At 34.6% G+C, this 24,936-nt stretch overlaps 1 protein-coding gene across 5 annotated transcripts in view; it reads right to left on the reverse strand.

Moving 5' to 3' along the window:
* LOC136036420 (uncharacterized) overlaps window positions 1–15,954 on the reverse strand; it is a 37,238-nt gene extending 21,284 nt beyond the window's left edge. For 2 of the 5 annotated variants that reach the window (XM_065718650.1, XM_065718646.1), the window contains exons 1-2: window positions 15,865–15,954; window positions 4,527–4,678 (exon numbers count right to left, since the gene is read on the reverse strand). In XM_065718650.1, the coding sequence (XP_065574722.1) occupies window positions 4,527–4,661 (135 nt within the window). In that variant the 5' untranslated portion in view covers window positions 4,662–4,678; window positions 15,865–15,954. Of the gene's footprint in view, window positions 1–4,526; window positions 4,679–12,351; window positions 12,371–15,794 lie in introns of those variants that run through there. The other 3 variants (XM_065718648.1, XM_065718647.1, XM_065718649.1) reach the window with 3 other exon arrangements.
* Between the last annotated feature and the right edge of the window lie 8,982 nt (window positions 15,955–24,936).

Genomic DNA, 24,936 nt, shown 5'->3' on the forward strand with positions numbered 1-24,936 from the left:
TCATTTTTCCAATCCTCTACCTGTCCACAATTATCCTAGGCCACCCTTTTTTTTAAATCATGATTAACATACTTGCTATAGGTATTTAATGAGTGACCCTTTGACTATCATCAATGACATTGCACATGATACCTCGTTTTTGGGCAGGAAAGTAAGTCCCCATGAATTCATGATAATATCAATTTGGTTCCTTAAATCCCCGCGCCATTTCCTTAATTCTATCTCTCCTGAAATTTGTGTGTACTCTTTTGAATTACTTGCCGTGTCGATTTCTTCTAATGTAAAGTGGGGTAGCCTATCCATGTTAAAAATTTCAACCATAAAGCTCCTGCCAATATCCCTCTGCTCAAGCTTCTAAGTAAATTTGGAATCACCCTTTTCCACTCTTTAAGGATTTATATTTCCTTTGTTCTCCCTCTTCTCGAATATACTTGTCCAGTTAGGCATCATTCCATTTCTAGGGAAGAGTCAGATAAAATTGAATCTATAAAAAAAGCCATGCAAATAATTTTCAATGAAGGTTTTTTTCTAAAAAGAAACAGGTTAGAAACGTTTGAGTACAGGAAAGGTATGTTGTGACTCCAGTTATTTAAGAATACAACAAAAAACCCTCGCAGAGAACACATTTTCCGATGACACTTCTCATCCAGATTCTATCCTCTTTGACCCGTTTTCAGGACTGTTTCTTCCTTGTCTCTCGTTCAATGCTGCACCTCCAGATATGGAAAAACCTTTGTACCTTCGTTATGGAAAAAATAACCAAAATGTCCCGCTAGTTTCTCTCTTTATTATTTGGTGCTGGTGCTCCCCTAGTTCTGTATTTGTTCCACTGATGAAAATAGTAGTAACACAGATGAATTTTACTTACAGCTAATGGAACAAATAAACAGGGTCCCAGGTAAATATATAGTGTTTTTATTACGAGATTTTAAAGCCCATGTTGGAATAAATAGGGATAGATGGTATCCAAGCCTAGGCAAATTTGTTATAGGCAAAGAAAACAGAAGCGGTTACAGACTGCTGTAATTTTATAGGTATAACAATCTAGTAATAACCAACACAGCATTTGGTCATAAAATGACCCATAAGTTCACATGGTATTCACATGGTGGTAAGACAGCTAACCTTACTGACTACGTATACTGTAAACCAAAAACCGGCAGCATTGATTAAAGATACTAGGGTATATAAGTGTTCCGTCATTGATGTTAAAGACCGCTATCTAGTAGTGTCTAGGGTTAATTTAAAGCTGAAATTGTGGAAGGGTAACAATCTTCCGGAAAGCTATGACATTGGTAGACTCCAGGATCAACTTCTGACAGAAATATATTCTTAAGAGATGAATATAAAACTAGAAAGTCTAAATTGGATAATGTAGATGATGGTAGGAGTAATTTAAGGAAATAGTTTTTTGAAATAGCCGATTATGCCTAGGGATTAAAGTTAGAAACACGGGTTGGAATACTAGGTAAAATGCTTCAAGTGTAGTTGAGCAGAGGGGCTCATACGCTGCGAAAATGATTCATGCAATATTGAGAGAAATTAGTAGCAGTGTCCTCTATTTTTTAACGTATATGTTCAAATTCAATGGTCAATCCTTAATAAATGTAATGTGTCACTGAGATAAATAATCAATACTGAACGAAACAGCTAAATTGGGAGAGCGTTAGACTCTGGAGAGCGGCAGGGATCTAAAGATCCCTGCCTCCATTCAAAAAGTGGGGTAGGTTCAAAAAGCGGGGTAGCAAAGTAGCAATGCTACTTGACAGTTTTCAAACTTGTTGGTATATTTTGTCTGAAAATACCATTTTTACTTATAAAAATAATTTTTGCTAAAAGAAAAGCTGTCAAAACACAAGTTGTACTCTGCCTTGCAAAAAATAGGGTGGCATAGTTGCAATGCTACTAGGCCGTTTTCATGGCCTAGTTAAGTTTTTTGGCAGATTTTGTCTGAAAATACCAGTGCTTTCGCTATCCCGGAATAGTAAGGGGTTTCCCCAAAAATCTGTATTCTCAAACAAAAATTAGTTCCCCAACAATTCCCTTTCGTCCAGTGCTGCCTTCGTTCTTTGGTTTTATCTGTCTGTATTAAGAAACAATTAGCTTAGACTCAGTGAATTGGCGGGTGACAGAATACATTGGAATCATACAATTTAGGCTAAATATTTTAACATTAGAGGGGGGTGGGGTAAGGTTAGTTCGGGTTAAGTTACTCCCACCCCCTTATGTGCAAACATATTGCCCAAATTTGCTTCTGAAGTATTATATTTTCATCATGTTTTGGTATTTTTCATTAGGATTAACCTAGCTTCACTTCTTGAGTCTTGGCAGTATAATACAATCAACTTAAAGCACCGATTAAAAGAGTTGTTGTTCTTCTCCAGGAATCTTTGCCATTGAAAAATTTGTTGATTTTCGCTTCATTTGGCATGCAAAATTAAATACTTTTTTTTTCCTCGACAATTTTATTTTGAATTTAACCTTTGTCTTCAAATACATTCCCCTCCTCCTTCTCTCCTCATTATTGCCACTCTGGTTCCCTCCCTCTATAAAAATTTTTGGCGGGCATCCATGCTTGATTGAGTGGTTCAACTGTAGTTCAGGATCTTTTTACGGTCTAGGAAAGTTGTTGAGCAAGTGAATGGAATTTTACATAATAGAAATTCTGCTCAAATCAGAGCATTGGGAATTTTTTTAAATACCTAGTTCTACCTCCACAACTTCTAATGCTTGAGCAATTATTAAACCTGTATGAAGGCGAATCCTGAGATGAAAACAATAGAATAAAAAAATTGTGGTAGAATTGAATTTGCTGCCATTCAAAACTCTTCCTAAAAATAATCTTCTTACCGTTAAAATTGCAGCCCTTCTTACCGTAAGGTAAGATAATCTTCTTATAATAATCATCTTACCGTAAAAATTGCAGCCCTTCTTACCGTAAGGTAAGATAATCTTCTTAAAATAATCCGCTTACCATAAAAATTGCAGCCCCTCTCCCCTGTCCTTTTTAATGAGAAAAAATCAAGTTGTAAATCATATTCAAATTCGGGGAATAGTTAGTTGAAACGGAATCGATTCTATAACATGGTTCATATAAAAATTGTATATTATAGCCGAAAGTAGAAATTCAGTTAGGGGAGACCAGCCCACATTCGCCACTTTTTTCGTTCTTTATTTATTGTAACCACAGTTTTCGACTTAAAATAATTCTGAAAATCCTGGAATATAGGCTTATCTATGGGGTATCTAGGAAAAAAATCCCCAGCAGTCAATCTTTTTCGATGGAGCGAAAAAAAGAGCCACAGTGAGATTCTCCAAAGATGGCTAACCTGGGCCAACCTGGTTCACGTTCGCCACACATTACCCCACGTTCGCCACCATCTTGCATCATGGTTATTAAAGCATCTATTGCTCTAAATGTAGCGCTAGAATAGATGTTTATGTATAGTTATTTCAGATATTTATTTGTCACGCAGCTACAAAAGGAATTAGGTATAGCATATTTCACTTAACCCATCTTGTATACTGAAAGGTCCACACCAAACTTCAGCCGTTCAGCAAGCCTTGAAGTTCCACCTGATATTGAGGGTTTTCCTAATCTGGTTACAACCTCGGACTTCAAGACGCAAGATTCCTCTTCAGTCAGCACGAACTTGCTCATTTCTACACACTTCAAGAATTTAACACCAAGCTCATCTGGATATTCCTTTAAAACTTTCGCAGCATAAAAATGCTTGCCACTCTTTTTACCTGCAAGACCAACTAAGATAAAGTCGCCCAATTCTATTGGCCTGCTTCCCAAATCCTCTTCATCTTCTCCTAGATTCAGACTGTTGTTACTATCATCATCAAACTCCATCTCAACATGATCGGATTCACTCTCACTCTCAAGAAATAGTTGCTTTTCTTGCTTCTTGTAATTTGGCTTTCTTTGAATTCTCCTTTCCCTGGCCCTTTTTCTGTTCTTTCTTCTTCTTCCTGTCAGCTTTCAGTTCTTCTTCCTGACGGATTCTTTCCTTCACGGGGGTGTCAGTCAAGATTTCGGTAGATTTTTTTTCACTGCAAGTCTGATTTGTTTTCTCGGAAAACTGTGTGGTTGTTTCTTTTTCAATAAACATTATAGCAAAAAGTATTTTTGAGACTTCACCGTAAACATATGATGTTTTCTTCTAATTCAGTGAGAACAATCCCTCCTATCCAAGAAAAACAAGCCATTGTGTTTTTTTTTTCAATAAATATCATTGCAAAAAGTATTTTTGAGAATTCACCGTATAAAAATATGAGCAACCCAATCTTTTTACATTTGCATCCAGATTAATGCCAAGTGAAAGAAAGATAAAAAGAAGGCAGCATTAGGCTTACTCCTTGCCCTTCTAGGCTAAAATAAGTTGTTACCAGTACAGCCCCCATATCACATTAACTAATAGTTTGGTCAAGTAAATTTAAAGGCATAAGGGTTTCAAAGATTGTGACAAAGAATACATCAGATTTTAATTAAAAGAAAACATGTGATGATTCTAACTTACCAGACCATTGAAGGTACCAGTGTTGCCTGAACCACCTCCACCAATAACAACTGTGTGTGGATCTACAACTTGGGCTGCATATGCAGGAAAAACTTTATTTTCGATGGTCTTTAGGATAACTGTTTTCCCATTCATCTCATTGGGTTATGCAACTATAAAAGAAAAAAAAATATAGGTTTGTCCAAAGGACCCGTTTCTCCTAAGATTATTGGTTTGGGTATATTGGGGGATACCAAATAACAAAACATAATACAACAAGGAACTATTTTTAGACAGTGAAATTCCGACATTTAGACTAAATGAACATTTGCGCTCAAAGCTAAGAGCTGTTTTTAGCAAAGCAAATACACAAACATAAAATTAGAACATAAGATGTTCACATTAAATTATTTTCAATTATCTTCAATTATGTTCAATTATTTAGATGTTCACAAAATTAGAACATAAGATGTAGCAAAATATAAAATGAATTACAGTAAAATGTTGGGATTGCTATAGTTCTGTTTTTAGCTTTAATTGTCATGTATCTTACTCTAAGTCTAATTTTATATCTTTTTATTTGCTTTGTTGAAGACGGCTCTTAGATATAGAGCTAGAATATTCATTTACTTTCATCTACATTTTACTGCCTTAAAATAGTCTTTTGTTATTTGCAAATGGAATGGCAGTGCTGTTATTCATACTGGGAGGAGGTGGTATGTGTGCAACTGCCGTTTCATAGAGTGTGTATCTCAGACCCTCTGGCTTCAGCCAGAAATAAATTGCAAGTAGATCTTGTTAGCATTTCCAAATAGACAAGCGAGATAGCTTAAAAATTCTGGCAAAAAAAAAGAGTAAAGAACTTCAAGAAAAGCAAAAAATAGAAACTGCCTCTATGCAGGACATTCTTTCCTGTGATTCTTATACTAATAAGCAGAAAGTGACTGCTTGAAACTGCCAGTCTTGACTTATTTTTAGCTGAATGAAATATTGCCAAAGATGTTAGACAGGTAAGAATAAAAAAAAATTTATAGTAATTGTATTTCCATGAATTTATGATATAATTACTTCTGCTCTTAATACAAGTCTTGTCGAAAAAACAAGTCAAGTTCAAAACAACATATGGCAAAGATTACTGTTATTTCAATCTGCGACTAGTTACTACTGAATTCTATCTATTTTTTGGAGAAAATAGCTCAAGCAATGAGGTTGTTAATGTAATGTGGCTACAGTACAAGTATTGGATTTTGGTGTATATTTCTTGTATTCTTCCCTCATATATTTTCTCCCTTCTATTGCCATTGCAACACAATCAGAAAAACTTTGTATAAAGCCTAGGGCTATACCTGGGCCCATTAAAGGGAGCAGAGATTGGATGCAACTGTCACGGCACCATCCATTATATTTGGCAACAGTATTAAATGGGAATCCAAATGGTACTATTATTTGAAAATTCCTACATATTATAAAGTAAGAATTTTGTTATAATTGTGTTATTATGAAGTTTCATATATTCCCTAGGGCTAGTTCTCATCATATTAGAGGAGGGGTGCAATTGTCATGGTAGCAACCATTATGTTTGGAGAGACAGTTGAATAAGGAATTCAATAGAACAACTCTTTGGTTATTAGGTAGCTTTTCTCCCAAGAGGAACCTTCATGAAGAATTACCAAAGAAATAAACTATTAGACAGTCTTTATAACTCTTTCCAAGTACAAAATTGTGCCCCAGTTGCACCTTCCTGTACAATGTTAGATGTACTCCTACACTAGGCCTTAATGAAAAAGCTGTTCATAGGTCTACCATTATATTTGCTCTTAGTTTTCATTGACAGTTGGTTCATAATGTGAAATAAAGCTAAAATGAAAAATAGCAAACTTTTCTCATTATCGAAAGGGTTAAGGTGCAAATGTCAGGGTTGTAACCATCATATTTAGAAAGAGTATTGAATAAGGAATTACTTGATGCTTCTCTTTTCTTATTATAGTGTTTCTGGTGAATTTCTGGTTTCTTAATTAGTATATTAGTTAAAGATGAACATATCACTCAGGTCCCATTTTAAAGTTCTTTCCAAATATATCAATCACTACTCTTCATTACTACAAGATAAAAATATCTTGATCACTACTTGCAAACGTTTCCTAGCTTCCCCCTCCACCTACATAATAAGGCTGGATATAGATCCATGCTATTCACAACAATTTGCTTGTTTTCAAGGTTTGCATTATTTTTGTGTCCTCATTTCTCATCAGTATAGTCTCATAACTTGAATAAAGCCAATTAGTCAGGTCTGAATTCAGAGCCTAATTTATGCCCTGGGTAGATGTTTTCAAGCTCCCATCTCTACTCTTTCCCTATACCTAAGGCTTAGAAAATCATGTAAGAGACATGCCTTTACCTGTCTTAGCTCTAGAGAAAATTATGTTTTTCCTTAATTTTGGTTCAAGTCTGCTTTTATTTGCCTCTGTGTTCTAAAGAAATAACTCCAAGGACTTTAGTAGGATTTATTTTTCCAACCTAGAGACAAATTTTTCAGAAGTCTGACTCAAGACAGATCACATATCTAAAGTGCAAAGTTTAGGCTCAGAAGAACTTTAGTAGGATTTTTATTTCTACCAAACTAGAGATAAATTTTTCTGAAGTCTTTAACTCAAGACAGATCAAATATCTGAATTGCAAATTTTAGGCTCTGAAGGACTTCAGTAGGATTTTTTTTTAACAAACTAAAGACAAATTTTTCTGAAGTCTTTAACTCAAGACAGATCAAATACCTGAAGTGCGAAGTTTAGGCTCTGAAGACATTCTTGAAAGCTTCATTTACCCAACTTTAATACTTTCCAAGGTAGAAAAACCTTCATATCTACAGGACTACCAAAAATAGGCTGATATTTAGACTGTTTTCTTTCCAAATCTACTAGTTACTAGTCTACTGTAACGATTGTGTCCCACACTTCCTACCCTAATAATAAGCTAAGGCTAAGTCTGGTAAATTTTAAATGTTTTACATTGCTTAGCTTGAATTAAGGTCAAGATACATACAGCTTGACGTATCTTTATATGATCATTCCAAATAAATTAATCACTCTGATCACAATAACTTAGCCTGCAGTCAATTTTGTTGTTGTTTTTTTTCCTTGACTTAGCTAGGTAGAATGTGAGCACATTTTACCTTTTTTCTAAATATAAACCCCCAAAAAAATAAAAAATAAAATTCATTGTGCCCAAATGAGTCTTTACTTAGGCAGCGCTGTTGCACTGTCTATGACTAGTCACTTTTCCAAATTCATTTTGAGTCCTTAAAGGATCTATAAAGTTGGCTTGTTCCTTTTTAGACTAATTGCCACTAGAAAATGGCTACAGCACCAAAATAGCTGGCCTCCAAAAAGCAATATCACCCAAATCAGTTTGAAAAAATGATCAACCAATTGTCTGGGTATTAAATTTCTTTTTTTAGCCTTCTTTTCTTTATAATGGTCATAACCCTAACATACACCACCAATACAACCCTAATAATATATTTGTTAGTTGTTTTTTCCATAGTTGAATTTCATACAAAACTGGTCACACTGTGTATACTCAAGATACTCAGGCCAGTTTAGCCTGAATGATAGTGCTGAATAGTGATAAAAAAAAATATTATTCTAAATGAGATTTAAATATTAAAACCAATTGAAAGAAATATGATAATTGTAACATTTTGCTTTGCTTGTGCCTTGCTTATTTGTTGCTGTATTTTGTAGATAGCCTGGGGCATTAAATTTTATTAATATAATATTGAACAGTCTACTATAAATTGGAACTCTAGTTCCCTTGCAGAGCAATCTCTCTTGCTATTGCAAAGATAGCAAGATGCCCCTAAACAAGAATTTTACTGGCCATTAGTGTACAGTCTCTTTCTGGCATCTGACCAGTAAACATTTATGCAGGGTAGATTTTAAAATAAGTTTTGAAAGTTATTATGATCCTAAATTCAGTCATTGACCAGTCCCAAGCTTTATAATCTGAATTGTTTGTTTCACTATTATGACAAGGCCTACTCTCTCTATAGTTAGGCCTCAGTCTCTTTCTGGCATTTGACCAGTAAACATTTATACAGGGTAAATTTTGAAATTCGTTTTGAAAGTTATTATAATCCCAAATTCAGTCATTGACCAGTTCCAAGCTTTATAATCCGGATTGTTTGTTTCACTATTATGAGAAGGCCCATGAATTCCACATGCCCAAAGTGCAGACTTTGTGCTGCTAGTGGAACAGTGCAGGCATTTCTATTGAAGAGAGAAAACAATGTCGTGAGAGGTTATGTTTAAACTGGCAGTCCCCCCGTTCTCTGAATGATGATCCTGAGCCACCTTTAACACCTCTTTCTCTGCCCCTGGCTCTTAACCATGCTGTACACCCAAGCCTGTCACAAAATCAACTACCCAAAATCAGTTTTAAAAATTCAAGCTTCCCAAGTCTCCCCTTGTGTTGACTGAGTTATATGAATCAAACAGCTTGCTGATCTCCAAGTTAAATAAAATTCAAAGTTAGAGAAGATATTAGACCATGAAGCAGCCATAGAAGATTTGAAAAAACAAGTTGAGATATTTCTTAATGACAAAAAAAGGGTAACAATATACTCCATGAACATGATTTGGAAATTAAAAAAACTAAGTGAATTTATCATCTACCATAATTCCTGTCACCTTCTTATAAAGGATGAACTTTTAACTCTACAAAAAAAAATCAAGTGGCCCTAAAATGGAAAATCGCAAATATTACAAGAGGACTTAATAAACAACAAAGCAATTATTACTATACTAGGAGATCAACTACCAAAGTTCAGAGCATTAACTGCAAAATATCCCAAGAGTTCATACAAATACCTATTGTAGTATGACCACAGATGAAGCTTTGGAGTGTAAATGGTTCAATGACTTCTGGTTTGTTACATAAATTATAAGGTGCTAATGAACCAAATGAAAGGAATAGCAAGCTTATTGAGAAGTCATTACCAGACAATGATATAGTTATTATATATTTAGAAAATTGCAAAAGAGAAGGATAAAAGAAAAATAAATGCAAAAATAAGCAGAAAGGAAAATGTGAACTGTGATCATCTTAATAGTGGTTTCTATAAGTTTTGCAAACAATGCAAGTTTCTACATATTTATTGTTATTATATTTTGGGAATCTGTATGTCTGATAAGTGTATTTTGATCATATTTGACCATTGTTATGTTTTATTTTGTATTGATAAGTCATGAAATTTTGCTCAAGCATCATCAGGGGGTGGAGGGTAGGTTTGAAATCTGATGTTTTAAAAGGTGGTGCTGAAAGTATTCCTGCCCCCTTCCTCCCCTAGATTATGTTCCGTTCAGCTTTCAGCCTTATCCCCCTGCATATCCAATGCAGATGAGTATACCCCAGGAATCCATCCCTCAAAACAATCCTCTGCCCCAAGTACTAATGCATGCCCAGTCAACCCATCCCCATATCCCCCTCACTGATATTCCTTCCAAAAACTTCTTCCTTTTGAATCTGTTCCTCCCCATATGTTCAAGAAATTACCGACTGGTTCTGGACTCCATTTGTTATTTGGTGAAATAAAACCAACCTGTCCCCTGACAACCTCCACCATTCTTCCCTCTTCCAGTATCATCTTGCCTTACCATTACTCCAAATAAAAAAAACCTCCCAATTTGACTTATTCCCAGACAACCAGGAAACCTTTCCACCATACCTTGCACTTTATCCCCCTGCTACCCTACCAGTTTGACTCTGATTTGAGAGTTCCAATGAGAAAATTATCCAGGAATAAATAGTCCACCCCATCACTTCACTCTTAAAGTCCAACCATAGACCAGTTAATGCTTCATTGTTTACCCATGACTATTCTAGTAAAAGATATAGTTTCCTCTCTTTAATAGAAGAAAATTATACCCACAGCTCTCTCGATTTACCCCCAACTTTTAAAGGTGAACCTCTCTCACTCCCACTTCGAAACTGGTTTAGTAGTATCTCAGTCCAGAGTTGTAATGACAAACCTTCCTGCAATGCCCCAGATGATAATATTTCACTTTTAGGGGATGTTCTCCCCACTCCCAGCATTAGTTTTAATACTCAAACCCTGCCAAAGTTGTCTAAAAATAAAGCTTTTTTGAAAAAATCTGTTGTTAAAGAGTTTGATAATAAAAAAATGTTATCATTTCCCCATTTTCTTCCTTTCAAATGCTGAAAGTTTGAAATTTGTAAAGATAGTTGAGGAAGAAGCAACAGCAAAAGCTACACCTGGTTGACAACCCATAGGGGAAAAAAGGAGGAGGAGTAATGATTTTTGCAAAGGATTGCCTATTTCCTACCCTTATCCATGTGTCAGGTCAAGGTGATTGCACTAAAATCATTTGGATATCTACTAAGTCCAGATGCCTACTGTAGCCTTATACTAATTTAGTAATTTGTGCATTTTATTATTCACCCAGACCAAATGCTTGTTCTCATTATAATTTTCATAATAGTCTACAAGCAAGTCTTGACTTTGTGGTGACAAAGTATCCAAATGCCAGCATTGTTATAGCTGGAGATGCAAACAAACTAAGTCTTAATTATTAGTGCAAAAATCTGAAGCTTGAGCAAATCTGAAATCTGAAGCCATACAAAACAAGCTGGAACTAGTTTGGATGTTATTCACACCAACCTTAAAACCTTTTACAATATTCCAACTACCATTCCCCCCTCAGTAGTAGCTATTATTTTATGCTACATTTGAAACCACCACTAATTTTTAAAACAAATTACTAGTTTCTGAATTCTTGTACCTATCAATAACAAGTCATGGCAAATGTCAGGAATGGTTTCAGAAAGTTAAAGAAATAGGGAGTTGCTCATGCAAGAACCTTGATTTTCTTCTGGATTTACTGCCTGAACAGACAGTCAATTAGCTTAATAAACACTCAGCTAACATTGTGCAAATCTTCCCCTGATAAACTATCAAGACCCCTTGTTAGTATTTTTAATGATATTAGGAATTCCAGATGTTACCCTTCATGCTGGGAGCTGGACTAAATTACTCCAATTCAAAAGAACAGAGGCCTGAACAATTTTACTGGAGTACAACCAATCACCTCAACCCTAACTTCTCAAAAATGTACAAGGGTTTCTTAGCTAATTGGTTGAAAACATTGATTCTTGAACTTAGTGACTTAAAACAAATTGGGAAACCTGAAGGAGACATCTACTTCACACTACCTTGTTAGTCTTCTTGACACTATCCTTTAAAAACCTTGAAAATCCTCACACTTGGTTGAATCTGAAATATCCTTGTAAATAAATTGCTAATGGAGTTTCAAGTGAGTCCTTTTCTAGTTAAAATTGTTGCCTCATTTTTAATAAATTGTTCTCAAGTGCTTAAATATAAAACTCTTTATTCTGATCCTATTCCTATCTTTTGTAGGGTGACCAAAGGAACTCTGATGGGTTCCATTTTATTCCTTATACTGGTTAATAGCCTCATGACAAATCACACTAAGCAACGGAAGTATGTGGACAACCTGTCTGCACTTGAGGTTTGCTGACAAAATATTAAAAACTCAGTTATGATATTACTTGACAATGTCACACAGGAGGTTTCTTTGGTGAAGATGAAAGTTAACACTAATAAATTGACAGTTATTTTTTTTTAAATCATCATCCTCAAAAATTGTCCCATTCCTCCCAAAATCTCTATCACATGCATTAAACTACTTGGGTGACAATTACTGCTGACTTGAAGTGGGAAACCCATGTTAAAAACAAAACAAGCTTCCCCTTTTGTTTCCCTTCTAAATCTTCTGATAAAACTTTCTTGCCCCCTAAGGATTTTCTATACCTTTGTTGTTCCTTTATTCCATCATAACTTAAGTATGCTTGTCCAGTGTGGCATTTTGGTCTTTCTTCAGAGCATATCTATATGATTGAAAATGCCTAAAAATGAACACTTAGAATCATAAATGGTGAAGGGAAGGTTCCATATTATAATCTACCAGGTAATTTCAAGCTTACCATGCTGGCTGAGGGGAAAAAACATCCTGTGGCTTTGTTTTGGTACCAAGACCCTATCTGTTCCCCAATTATGTTCCATCATCATCAAACCACTACCTTCCTGCCTGCAAAAGACCATCCCATATAAAATCCCAAAAAGTCCCCAAACTGACTCCCATTCCAGCTAAAAATGAAAGATATAGCAAAAGTTTTGTTCTGAGTCTTGTTGAGATGTAAAATAACAATGAAAACAAGGCATACATTTTATTTTTGACTTTTGTTTATATATATTGTATATATTTAGTGCTATTTTGATGTAAAACTCAAATTCAACAACCATGCTGTGATAGGAATTTTTAAAATAAATTCTATTCTATACCCAAAAGAACATGTTATAAAACTCTGAAAATAACTTTAAATATCCTGAAATACCTACTTATATCATTCTTAGTGCTTCATTTGCTGTATCCCTACCGTCCTAATTATCCATGCACTTTTAAATTTTTTGATTTGTTGAGATCATCATTAAAATATAAAATTCACTGAATATAATCATGTGATATGTCACTTTTTTCAGAAGATACCTATTTCATGAATCCAGCATTCAAATTTATTTTAAATATAACATTTATTACTAAAGCTACTACATTTCAACTTATTTTAATGTTAAATATTTCCTAAGTTTTAAGTTTTATATCTTGCACCACTCAGAACCAATATGACACACATGTAAAATTATTATTTATAAAATTCATGTTTATTATGACAATTTCCAAATGAAAACTAAATTTAGATTAAAAAAAAATAATAAAAAAAAACATTCAGACAGATGTATGGCTTAATTCAAAAATAAATGTACATTGTTGAATTTGACTTTCTTAAAAAATGATTATGGCATTAATAAAGACTGGTATTTCCTTGCTTCCTCTCATGGCAAGGGAGCTGCAGATGGAGACAAGGACAGGTAGTTAAAATTACATTTGGAATACAACAATAACACAGAGATTTACTGTTACAAATGCTGTTGAATTTGCTCAATGTGCCAAGCCCAAGCTTGAATATACAAGAATAATCTTTATATCTGCATCAAATATTGAAGAATGGAAAGTTATGCTGGATTAAAGGTAAAAAAAACATAAAACCTAATCAAGGAACACAGCATCTTCATTATTTCAAACCAATCATGCATTCCACTTTTGAAGTAAAATTGCTTTGCTTCTAGTAAAAATTCTCAAGTAGTTCAAATTATTCATTGAGTCTTTTCAGCATTCATGAATTCAGCATTTAAAATAATACCACAAGTTACAGTGAGTCTGAGAAACTGCATGCAGAAACTGAGAAACTGAGTCCCTGGTGATTTTGTAGAAATCTTTCAGACAAAGAAATGTGCTGAAACTCAAAAGTACCCAGAACAAGTTATAAATTTGGATGATAATATATTAGAAATAATAATAATATTTTAAGAAAGAAGAAAAAGTTTACATTCAAACAAGTGAGATATAATGGGAAAATCCTTAGCCAGTTTAAAGGAAATTACTGTAACCTACAATGTTAAATGCTATAGGGCACATAGTATTTAAACAAATGAAAGCTATTATTTTAAACAAAAATGTTTGTGTACTTATTTGCAACTTAAAACTATTTTATTCTTATAGTTTAATACTGTTCTTGCAATTTAGTTGTTCATAGTTGTTCATTTGCCATACATGTCATACCTGTAACTATTCAAATGAAACCCATAACCTAATATAAAAATTATTAAATTATTGCTTCAATGCTGTTGAATCTATTTGAAGAAAAAAGTTATGTAAGCTTATGGAAAAATTAATGGAAAACACAAATTTTAAGCTATATATATTGCAGGGTGGGGGGTGGATTTAAAGTAAAGGAAGCACTTTTAAGAACAATATATGTATTGAAGGATTTTTCAAATTTCCTTCAGAGTAGAACTAAACTGTAGACTGATTTGCTTTTCTGTAAGTTTTTAAGAGTTTTCCTTTTCAATTAGTACAGTAAAGTTCTAGACAAGCTGTTTTTTTGCTATCTTGGGAAGTGGTTAGGTTAATAGCCAATAGCTTTCAGCAACAAATCCACAGCCAAGAACAATATCTAGGAAGATATTGCCAAGCTACTAGGCTAAGTAGCCTATGGTATAATTCTAGTCAATTGACTTCTTGCTATCTCGGAAAGGGTTTAGGTTAGAAAAGTGAAACTTTCAGGGATAGGTCTACAGGCTAAAGTATGTCCTGGGAAGGTATTTTAAAGTACCCACCTCAGCTCCTTCTCCCTCTAGAGGGCCCTGAAATTTGCCTAAATGACAGGTCTAAACCTACTGAAATTTTGACAAAATAACATTTTACCTTAATTTTCAGTTACCAGTTGCTTTTTCTCTGCCTTTAGTTTTGAAAAATGCAATCCCTGTTATTTGAGTGGAATTTTGAGCCATATCAATGTTTTTTTCAGAATTTAGGAAATGTATTTGCATATCTTTAAAACCTTATAAAATAGAATTGAGCAAAGTTATGAAGCTGAAAACAATTTTGCTGTACTTCAATTAAGTGGAAGATCTATTTTTCAACCATTTCACTATTATAACACACATATTTTTAAAGGTCATCAAAGGTCAGGGCCCTCTAGAGGGAGAAGGAGTGGAGGTAGTTGCTTCAAAATACCTTCCCACAACATACTTTAGTCTGTAGATTTGCCCCTGAAAGTTTCATTTTCCTAACCTAAATCCTTTCTGAGATAGCAAAAAGTCAATTGACTAGAATTTTACTGTAGCCTACTTCTGATTTCTGTTTCTTAGAAATATCCCTTCTTAAGAGGTTTAGGTCTATACCACTTAGAATTTACAAAATTAATAATAGCCTATACCTTAATTTTCAGTTTCTTTTTCTCTGATATACCTTCTAATGTATGGCTTTAGCCTTTAGATTCATCCCTGATGATCTCATTTTCCCAACCTAACTACTTTCTAAGATAACAAAGAATTTTAATTTAGTATGTTCAGAAACAGCATAGCCTAAAGATGAACTGAGAAGTTTATTCACCTTCATTCTAGCTAAGTAATTTAAAATACCTAGGCCAACTGAAAATTCTCTATATCTTATCAAATTGAGTGAGGACTGGGATACAATTGTGACGGTAATAATTATCAGATATATGCTATACGACAGAACATTGATAAGAGAATCAAATGGCATATTTGGCCAAATTTGTTCCTGTTTCATTTCTTCTGTAGCCTGCGAGGCTATAAGGGACCTTAAGTCCTTTTCTAGAATTTTACCAGACCCCATGAAAACTGCAACCTTGATCTGTTAGTTTTTCCAGTAAAATTGTAATAAAATGATGGTTGATGTACCGTCGACTCTTGTAAAATTGAATGATAATGTAAAACTGGAATAAAGAAATGCCAAGAATTTAAGTTTGCTCTTCTATTTCTTCCCTGATTACAGGCAGAGTTGTGAACAGTGTTGGAAGATCGGACGGAAAGGATTATGATTCCTTGATCCCAAAATTATACTTTTTTTGGACAGATTTATGCTATGCTTCTATATTTTCCCAGGTTTCACAAAAAAGTTGATCAGTTAAGACAAGTTGAATTCTGTCTTATCTTAATATTTAATAAAAAACAATTTTTTTTAACTGAAAGAAAGGAGAAACATTAAAACTTAAAACGAACAGAAATTACTTCGTGTACGAAAGGGTCTGCTTCCTCATCAACGCCCCGCTCTTTAAGCTAAAGTTTGACTCTTTCTCTCAACTCTTCTTTTTAAAACAGTAAACAAAACTTCAGCGAAAAGAGCGGGGCGTTGATGAGGAAGCAGTCCCTTTCATATACGAAGTAATTTCTGTTCGTTTTAAGTTTTGATGTCGCTCCTTACTTTAAGTTAAAAAAACGTATTTTTATATTAAATTTATGAACGTTTTTGAATCAATGCATGTTTTGATTTTGGCTCTCCGCAGAGGAATAATTAAAACGAAATTTGTATATTTATTTTTTTGGCTAAATGGCTTTCTCATAGTTTTGATCGAATGATTTTAAGAAAAAAGAGCGGGGGAGGACCCCTAGTTGCCCTCTGATTTTTTGGTTACTTAAAAACGTAACTAGATCTTTTAATTTTTTACGAATGTTTTATCAGTAAAAAATATACGTAACTTATAAATTGGCCTATGTAACGAACTTTTGTATTCTAATGTTTTTATTACATATATGAGGGGGTTCACCCCCCTCATTAGTACCTCGCTCTTTACACTAAAGCTTAAATTTTGTCCCAATTCATTAAGAATGACCCCTGAATCACAAAAGCCGTAGAATAAATAGTTGAAGTTACTAAAAATACTTTAGCGTAAAGAGAAAGGTATTAGGAAGAGGTGAGCCCCTCATATACGAAATAATTTATGTTCATTTTAAGTTTTAATGCTGCTCCTTACTTCCAATTGAAAAAACTATTTCATATTTATTTTTTCATTGTTTTTTAAATAATGCTAGAATATCTTTCGCTCCCTTCATGGAAATTTTCTTCCCCCATGACAGTTTCCTCGATGAAAAGCTCCCCCAACATGTTCCCCCTCTTCTCAACCCCTCCCCATAACCAAAAATTCCCCCTAAGAACGTCTGTACACTTCCCAATAACCGTTACTATATGTAAGCACTGGTCAAAATTAGTAACTTTTAGCCCCTCCCGCGGGGACGTGGGGGAGTAAGTCGTCCCCAAAGACACAGTTATAAGATTTTTCGACTATGTTGAATAAAATGGCTATCTCGGAATTTTAACCTATTGACTTTGGGAAAATAATTAGCGTGGAAGGGGGCCTAGGTGCCCTTCAATTGTTTTGGTCACTTTAAAAGGGCACTAGAACTTTTCATTTCCGTTAGAAAGAGCCCTCTTGCAATATTCTAGGACCACTGGTTCGATATGACAACCCCTGGAAAAAAAAACAACCCAGACAAATAAACCACATCCGTGATCTGTCTTATGGCAAAAAAATACAAAATTCCACATTTTTGTAGATAGGATCTTGAAACTCCTACAATAGACTTCTCTGATAAGCAGAATCTGATGGTGTGATTTTCGTTGCGATTCTATGACTTTTACGAGGCGTTTCTCCCTATTTTTAAAATAAGGCAAATTTTCTCAGGCTCGTAACTTTTGATGGGTATATCTAAACTTGATGAAACTTAAATATTTAAAATCAGCATTAAAATGTGATTCCTTTGATGTAGCTATTGGTATCAAAATTCCATTTTTTAGAGTTTTGGTTACTATTGAGCCGGGTCGCTCCTTACTACAGTTCGTTACCACGAACTGTTTGAAAGGTTCTGAATAGAATAGAATCTGATAATAATAGCCTAGTAATTTGTTTTTAACCATCTAAGGGAACAAAAGAGGTGTATAAACAAAGGAAGCAAAGAAAAATGTAAAATAAGAAAAAGGTAAAAGAAGACGATAATGGTTACAGACTGCTACATTTAACATGGTATTCACACGATGATAAGACAGCTAACCTGATAGACTATGTTATTGTAAACCGAAGTCTGGCGGGAGCAATACAAGATTCTAGGGTATAGATGAGTTCATCTTTAACTTGTTTGGAGAACCGTTCTTCAGAAGTGAAGAGAGTGTTGCTCATCAATTTTAGCAAAATTATTGATAAAACGTTGGTAATATGTTGCAATCCCAATAAAAGAATGAATTTCTTTCTTGGACAAAGGTAGGGGAAAATATTGAACGGCCCGGACCTTGATTTCCAATGGAGCAATTTCTTCAATTCCAGTGCACTTACCCAGGTAACGAAACTCGTTCTGAGCCAATTTAATATTTCTAGGGTGGATCCTCAATCCTGCGTCTTCTATGCTCTCTGGCGTTCTTTTATCATGTACTAGGTGCTCCTCCCAAGAGTCACTAAAGATGACAATGAAATTTCATGGCGGGGCTGATGATGACCTGCCTTGCCTTTTTCACTTCTGTGCTGGTAGATATGAGAATGTAACATATTAGCTGTATAGACGAACATTTTAACTAATTTCTACCCCCCCCTACCTCTTTCAACATATATCTGAAGCCTCATGAAAAGTAAGCAGTTTGTCCATTAAAATGTATTCTTGTAGAAATTTACCCTACCGTCACCTAAACAATGACTCACCCATCCCGCTCAATATAGCTGATACACAATTAAAGATCAGTAAACGTAGCCTAATTTCATTACAAATAAAGCGAATCAACTTGGTTGAATCCAGTACTGCCACCGTGTGGCATTACTTCTTTTGTAACTGGGAAGCTTAAGATACAGTTATTGATGCTTTTAAATCAATTAGATTGGCAGCATTTTAAATTAATTACAAACTCGTCCTCTTCGGGGTAAATTCGTATTTTGGTGCTCTATACCACCTAAACTGTCACCCAAACTATCAAAGCTATTTTGACGTCTGCCCTCCTCCCTCTGGAAAATCTTCTGCCGGCGCCCTTGGATGAAATTAAGGAACAAACCATCTCTAAAACCTATTGACAAAGGAATGGTTTTAGAACCACGAGGGTTGTCTAAATGCGAACTCAACGTCAACTTCTCCAAGGGATGTTTTGCCACGTCAAATGCCGGTATATCAGTCACTATTAAACGCATGATGATGTATCAGTTTTCAAATCCCAAATCGTCGTTTTAAATGCTGACTTTTTTCCCAAGATTTCTCTAATTTTCTTTTGGCTCAGATTATTTTCATTAGTTTGTTAAATTTAGTCGATTTTTGGCAAGAAATCTGTTTCACATTTGGCACAAAATTATGTAAAATAAAGGATAGAAGAATGACCCAAAATTGTCGAGAGAAATCCAGCATCAAGTTTTTGTTAAAGGTCAGTTGTTCTTGCGTGTCATCCTATCGGCATTTTAATTGAATGTTAATTTACCTTTGTGAAGGGGAAATTGTAAAAAAACATTTGAATTACTAGACGTTACAAATCTTCTTGAGTTCCAATGATTTGAAAGGCAAAAAGGACCATGAGTATCAGTTTAGGCTTCAAACAAGAAACATCTCTATGTCGATTGTGCTTGTGGTAAATCATGATATCTGATTGTCTCTGTGAAAAACTGTTCTTAGACAATCTACATGTGTACCCGGGCTATATATCATATTCCTCTCATGGATCTTGGTAATTTTCCAGCAGTCAGGCTTAAAAACTTATATTGATAAACATTTAAAAACTCATTTGTTTTGGTCTGAAGTCTAACCCCGGCTGTGGCTGATTACAGCAAATCCAAACCCTAGCCAGTGTGTGTGATCTTTTGACGTCATGAGCTGACCTGAGACTGAAATATTTTCTGATGAGGAAATGATGGGATTATCGGAAACGAACAGTACTGCAAAATTATTAGCAACCCTTAAAGATGCTTTAGAAAACATAAAAAAAAAAATACTTGGTAGAAAAATGACCACCATCCATTTATTTTTTCGACCGTTTACAAATTTTGTTTCACTCCATCAGTGAAGAAAATTCTAGTTTGCTAAGGAAAGAAAACGAACATTTGAAACGAATATGTTCCCTACAAATAGAAATAAGCAAGCTCTCTTGGACTGTCTCTCCAAAGAACCCAATGAAATCATACTCAAGTGCTGTCAAAGGCAACGAATCTTTTCGTCTTACTTTAACGCCCACTGAAAAATCCCCTAGTGCTAGAAATTCGGCTAGGTACAAAATCACGACAAGCAATGGACTCTGTAATGCATATAGGATGCTTTGTTCGAGAGGGTGAGGGTTCGAATCCTAGTGCACCCAATTATTTGGCTTGGGACAGAGGTCAGTGGCGTGACTCTGTAAGCTCAGCCAAAGTCGACCCAGCTCTAGATGGGTACCTGGAGATATCTGGGAAAGGTAAACAGGAAGGGTGTGCGAAAGCACAGGATGGTTGGCCCCTCACTCCCCATTGCACTTCTTGAAGGCTGAAGGGCCAAGAAACGGAGATCAGCACCGCTGGTAGGGACTAAAAAGTCCAATGCCGCATTCAATGCATAATACTAACAAATCCATTCTTGAGGATTCTAAAAAAAAAAAATGTGCTAAAAATGTGTCTTAATGCCAAAATGGCAAGATGATCCTGGAAATAGAATACTGGCGAGACCTTGAAACTGCAATGTCTGTCTTTTCCAGTAAATCCGAGGCTATTAAGAATACTCCAAACAAAAAAAAGATTGCCCCGAATGAATTTAGACGATCTTCTTGATTCTGGTGAAGCCAACGAGTACCAAAGCATATTAAAGAATAAAACCTAGCAATTTCAGATCTAATTTAAAATTGTGAAACATTATAAATATGGTCATGGATTTTTTTTTTTTTTTTTTTTAAGGCAGTCTCAAAGTGTTACATTAGATATTAGTCTAAAGGTAGGGTCTCAAATTTTAAGTCAGCGTGGAATCAAAATAGGTTTTTTGATGACCTATTATAAGGATTATATTTACTTGATACGCTGCGCAAAGGGCTGCATTTATAGTAATACAACATCAAAGTGTACGGGGTCTCAGGCTTGTTCCTGATATATAATCCTATCCCTAATACTTTCTGGTGTTACTTTTGGTGTTGAAATAATCAAAACACACTATAACCACATAAATTGTCAAGAGGACCTATTAGCAATGCATCAAGACCGATTGTTCGTATTAAGTTAAAAATAACATCGAGTGTTGAAGGGAATGTTCAACAACAAGAAAAAATAAATAAATAAAAGATGCCTTGTCCATACTGCTACTGCTACTACAACTATTTTTATTACATAAAACAAAGGTATTAAGGTGAAGGAAGCTTTCAAGAAGCAATTAGTTAGATGTTGAATTAAATCAAAACGAACACTGATTATGAAGATTGTCCAAAGGATGACAAAGCAGTTTCACAGTAAACCTTTCAGGGCAAGTTATGGCAGATCTTGAACTAGTCAGAAGACACTTTGCGTATACTTTCACTACAGCGTCTACGGTTACTGAAACTACTGACACTGAGGGTATTAGGTTGAAACGCTTAGACGGAGTTACAATTAAACGAAAAAACTAAACGCATGCAAGCATTAAAATGACATATAACCAATATGGTAGGAAGCGCTGCTCTGTAATAGCTAGTAATATAATTTATATTATAAAGGAGCTAATTTGATTGGAAATTCAAAGTTCTAGTACCCTTTTCAAAAAGTTCGTGATAACGAACTATAGTAAGGAGCGAACGGGCTCAAAAGCAAACGAAACTCTAAAAAACCGAATTTTGATACTAATAGATACATCAAAAGAATCAGATTTTTATGCTGATTTTAAATATATAAGTTTCATTAAATTTAGTCTTACTCATCAAAAGTTACGAGTTTGAGAAAATTTGATTTTTTTGTAAAATAGGGGATACATCCCCTAAAAGTTCTAGAATCTTAACAAAAGTCACACCATCGCATTCAGTGTATCAGAGAACCATACTGTAGAAGTTTTAAGCTCCTATCTACGAAAATGTGGAAGTTCGTATTTTTTGCCAGAAGACCGATCACGGGCGCGAGTTTATTTGTTTGTTTGTTTTTCTTCCCCTGGGGATGATCGTAACGACCAACTGGTCCTACAATGTCGCAGGAGGGCTCATTCTAACGGAAATTAAAAGTTCTAATGCCCTTTTTAAGTGACTACAAAAATTGGAGGGCACCTAGGCCCCCTCCCACGCTCACTTTTTCCCAAAGTCAACGGATCAAAATTTTGAGATAGCCATTTTGTTCAGCATAGTTGAAAAACATAATAACTATGTCTTTGGGGCTGAAATACTCCCCCACAGTCCCCGGGGGAGGGGTGCAAGTTACAAACTTTGACCAGCGTTTACACATAGTAATGGTTACTTGGACGTGTACAGATCTTTTTAAGGGGGATTTTTTTGGTTGAGGAGGGGGAGTTGACGGGAGGGGGATACGTAGGAGGATCTTCCCTCGGAGGAATTTGTCATGGGAGAAGAGAAATTCCATGAAGGGGGCGCAGGATTTTCTAGCAATATTTAAAAAACAATGAAAAAATAAATATGAAATTTTTTTTTCCACTGAAAGTATGGACCAGCATTAAAACTTAAAACGAACAGAGATTATTACGCATATAAAGGGCTCATTTCTTCCTAAATACCTCGCTCTTTACGCTAAAGTATTTTTAGTAATTTCATCTATTTATTCAATGGTCAATTTATTCTATGGTGATTCAGGAGTCAATCTCAAGGAATTGGGACAAAATTAAAGATTTCGTGTAAAGAACGAGGTTTTAACGAGGGGGCAAACCCCCTCATATACATAATAAAAATATACGAGTGTAGAAGTTCGTTACATAAGTTAATTTGTATGTTACGTACATTTTTACTAATAAAAACGTTCGTTAAAAATTAAAAATACTAGTTGCCTTTTAAAGTAACCGAAAAATAGGAGGGCAATTAGGCCTCCTCAACCACCCTTTTTCTCAAAATCGTCTGATCAAAACTAAGAGAAAGCCACTTAGAAAAAAAAAGAAATATGCAAATTTCGTTTTAATTATTCATTTGCGGAGAGTCAAAATGAAACATGCATTAATTCAAAAACGTTCAGAAAATTAAATATATATTTTTTTTTTAACTGAAAGTAAGGAGCGACATTAAAACTTAAAACGAGAATAAATTACTCAGTGTAATGAAAGGGGCTATTCCCTCCTCAACGTCCCACTTTTTACGCTAAAGTTATTTACTGTTTTATCAAGTAGAATTGAAAGAAAGAGTCAAACTTTAGCGTAAAGAGTGGGACGTTGAGGAGGCAACATCCCCTTTCATACACAGAGTAAATTCTGTTCGTTTTAAGTTTTAATGTCGCTCCTCACTTTCAGTTAAAAGACTTGTTTTTTTATTTAATTAAGATGCAAAAGGGATAGGAGGGGCAATCAGCCCTCCTCTTTAGTACATCATTTTCCAAACGCATTCAGTCAAAACTTTAAGACAGCCATTTAGTTTAGCAAAACTAAACGGTCTTACAACTATATCTCTAGGACTATTGCATGGGTCGACCCCCCACAGTTATGCAACTTGCTTATTATGCTTAAAAATTAGATGTTGCTTTAAGATTAAATCTAAACGCCCTGTGTGTATGCTGGTTGCAGATAAGACATCTCAGCAATATCCCAAGACAATAAACTTACGGGGCCACTTCTATTACTACTTCTGCTCTTAAAATTTAACTAAATCAAAAGTGTGTAAGTGTATCCAAGCTGTCAAAAAGCATAGACATAACGTTTTGGGAAGGGTATATGTTTTTTATTTTTTAGGCAACTAGAGGAGTTCAACTGGTCTTGGGAAGGCATAGGGGTTTTGAGCCCTACTCATGTTAATTTCTGCTCTTGTTGGGTTTGACTTAGTAGGTTATTGTAATTTCTGCTCGTTTTGGGTTTCATTTTATTTATTGATGCTGATTTATGGTAGTTTTACGCTTGGTAGATTATTTGATTCTATTTTTGTTTATTTTTATTTTAATGGAGTTCTTTCTTTTTCTTTGAAAAAACTTTTTGATTAATGTGAATAGAAAACAAACAGAAATTAATTGAAAGAACTTTATTCACAAAACAAGTTGTTCAACGAAAAGTAAAGAGCTCCATTAAGCCAAAAAAGAGTAGAAATAAATTCAAATAATTTCTCTAGCTTAAAACTACCACATATGACCATCAATAAATAAATTAAACCCAAAACAAACAGAAATTACAATAAATAACCGAGTCAAACATAAAACGAGCAGAACCTAACATGAGTAGGGCTGACCAACCCCACTCCTTCTCAAGATCACAACATAATTTGTACTTTAATACATTTTATATGTTTTCACTTTTTATACTTTAATATAAAAATAAGTAACAAAACTTTAAGGAATAAATATCAGAATATATATATTAAACTGATTATCCACGGTTATTATTTTTGTTTTAGTAGAGTATAAATTATTTTCTGGCCTTGGAAGACAAGAGAGTTGTCAGCCCTATTCCTTTTAATTTTTGCTGATTTTGAACTTGAGTAGCCTAAGTTATCTATTGTAATTTCTGTTTGTTTAGGGGTGATTTATTTATTAATGGTGTAGCCTTAATTTTGATGATTTCTCCCCAACTTTTTTTTTATTCTTTTTATTTTTTTATTTGACAGCCGCTGCTGTCAATAATTGTAGAAGTTCATACGGAAGTCTTTTCAATAAAATGGATTTGCAATTTTTTCTAAGCTTTTTATGATACTTATGATATGCAAATTCCCCCTTTTCCCTTTTCTTAGCATTTCTCGACGAAAATAAAAATAAAAACTACTCAAATAAAATTCTCAAATTTGGAAAACCTATTTTTTGAGGGGGAGGGGGTGTTTTCCAGGTGGATATTTTCCACGGGGAAGAGGGTGGGAGGAATTTTTCAGGGGGGAATATTTTCCACGGGGAGAATAACACATAG

Source organism: Artemia franciscana, chromosome 15, assembly GCF_032884065.1.
Source record: "Artemia franciscana chromosome 15, ASM3288406v1, whole genome shotgun sequence".
Classification (NCBI taxonomy): Eukaryota; Metazoa; Arthropoda; class Branchiopoda; order Anostraca; family Artemiidae; genus Artemia; species Artemia franciscana.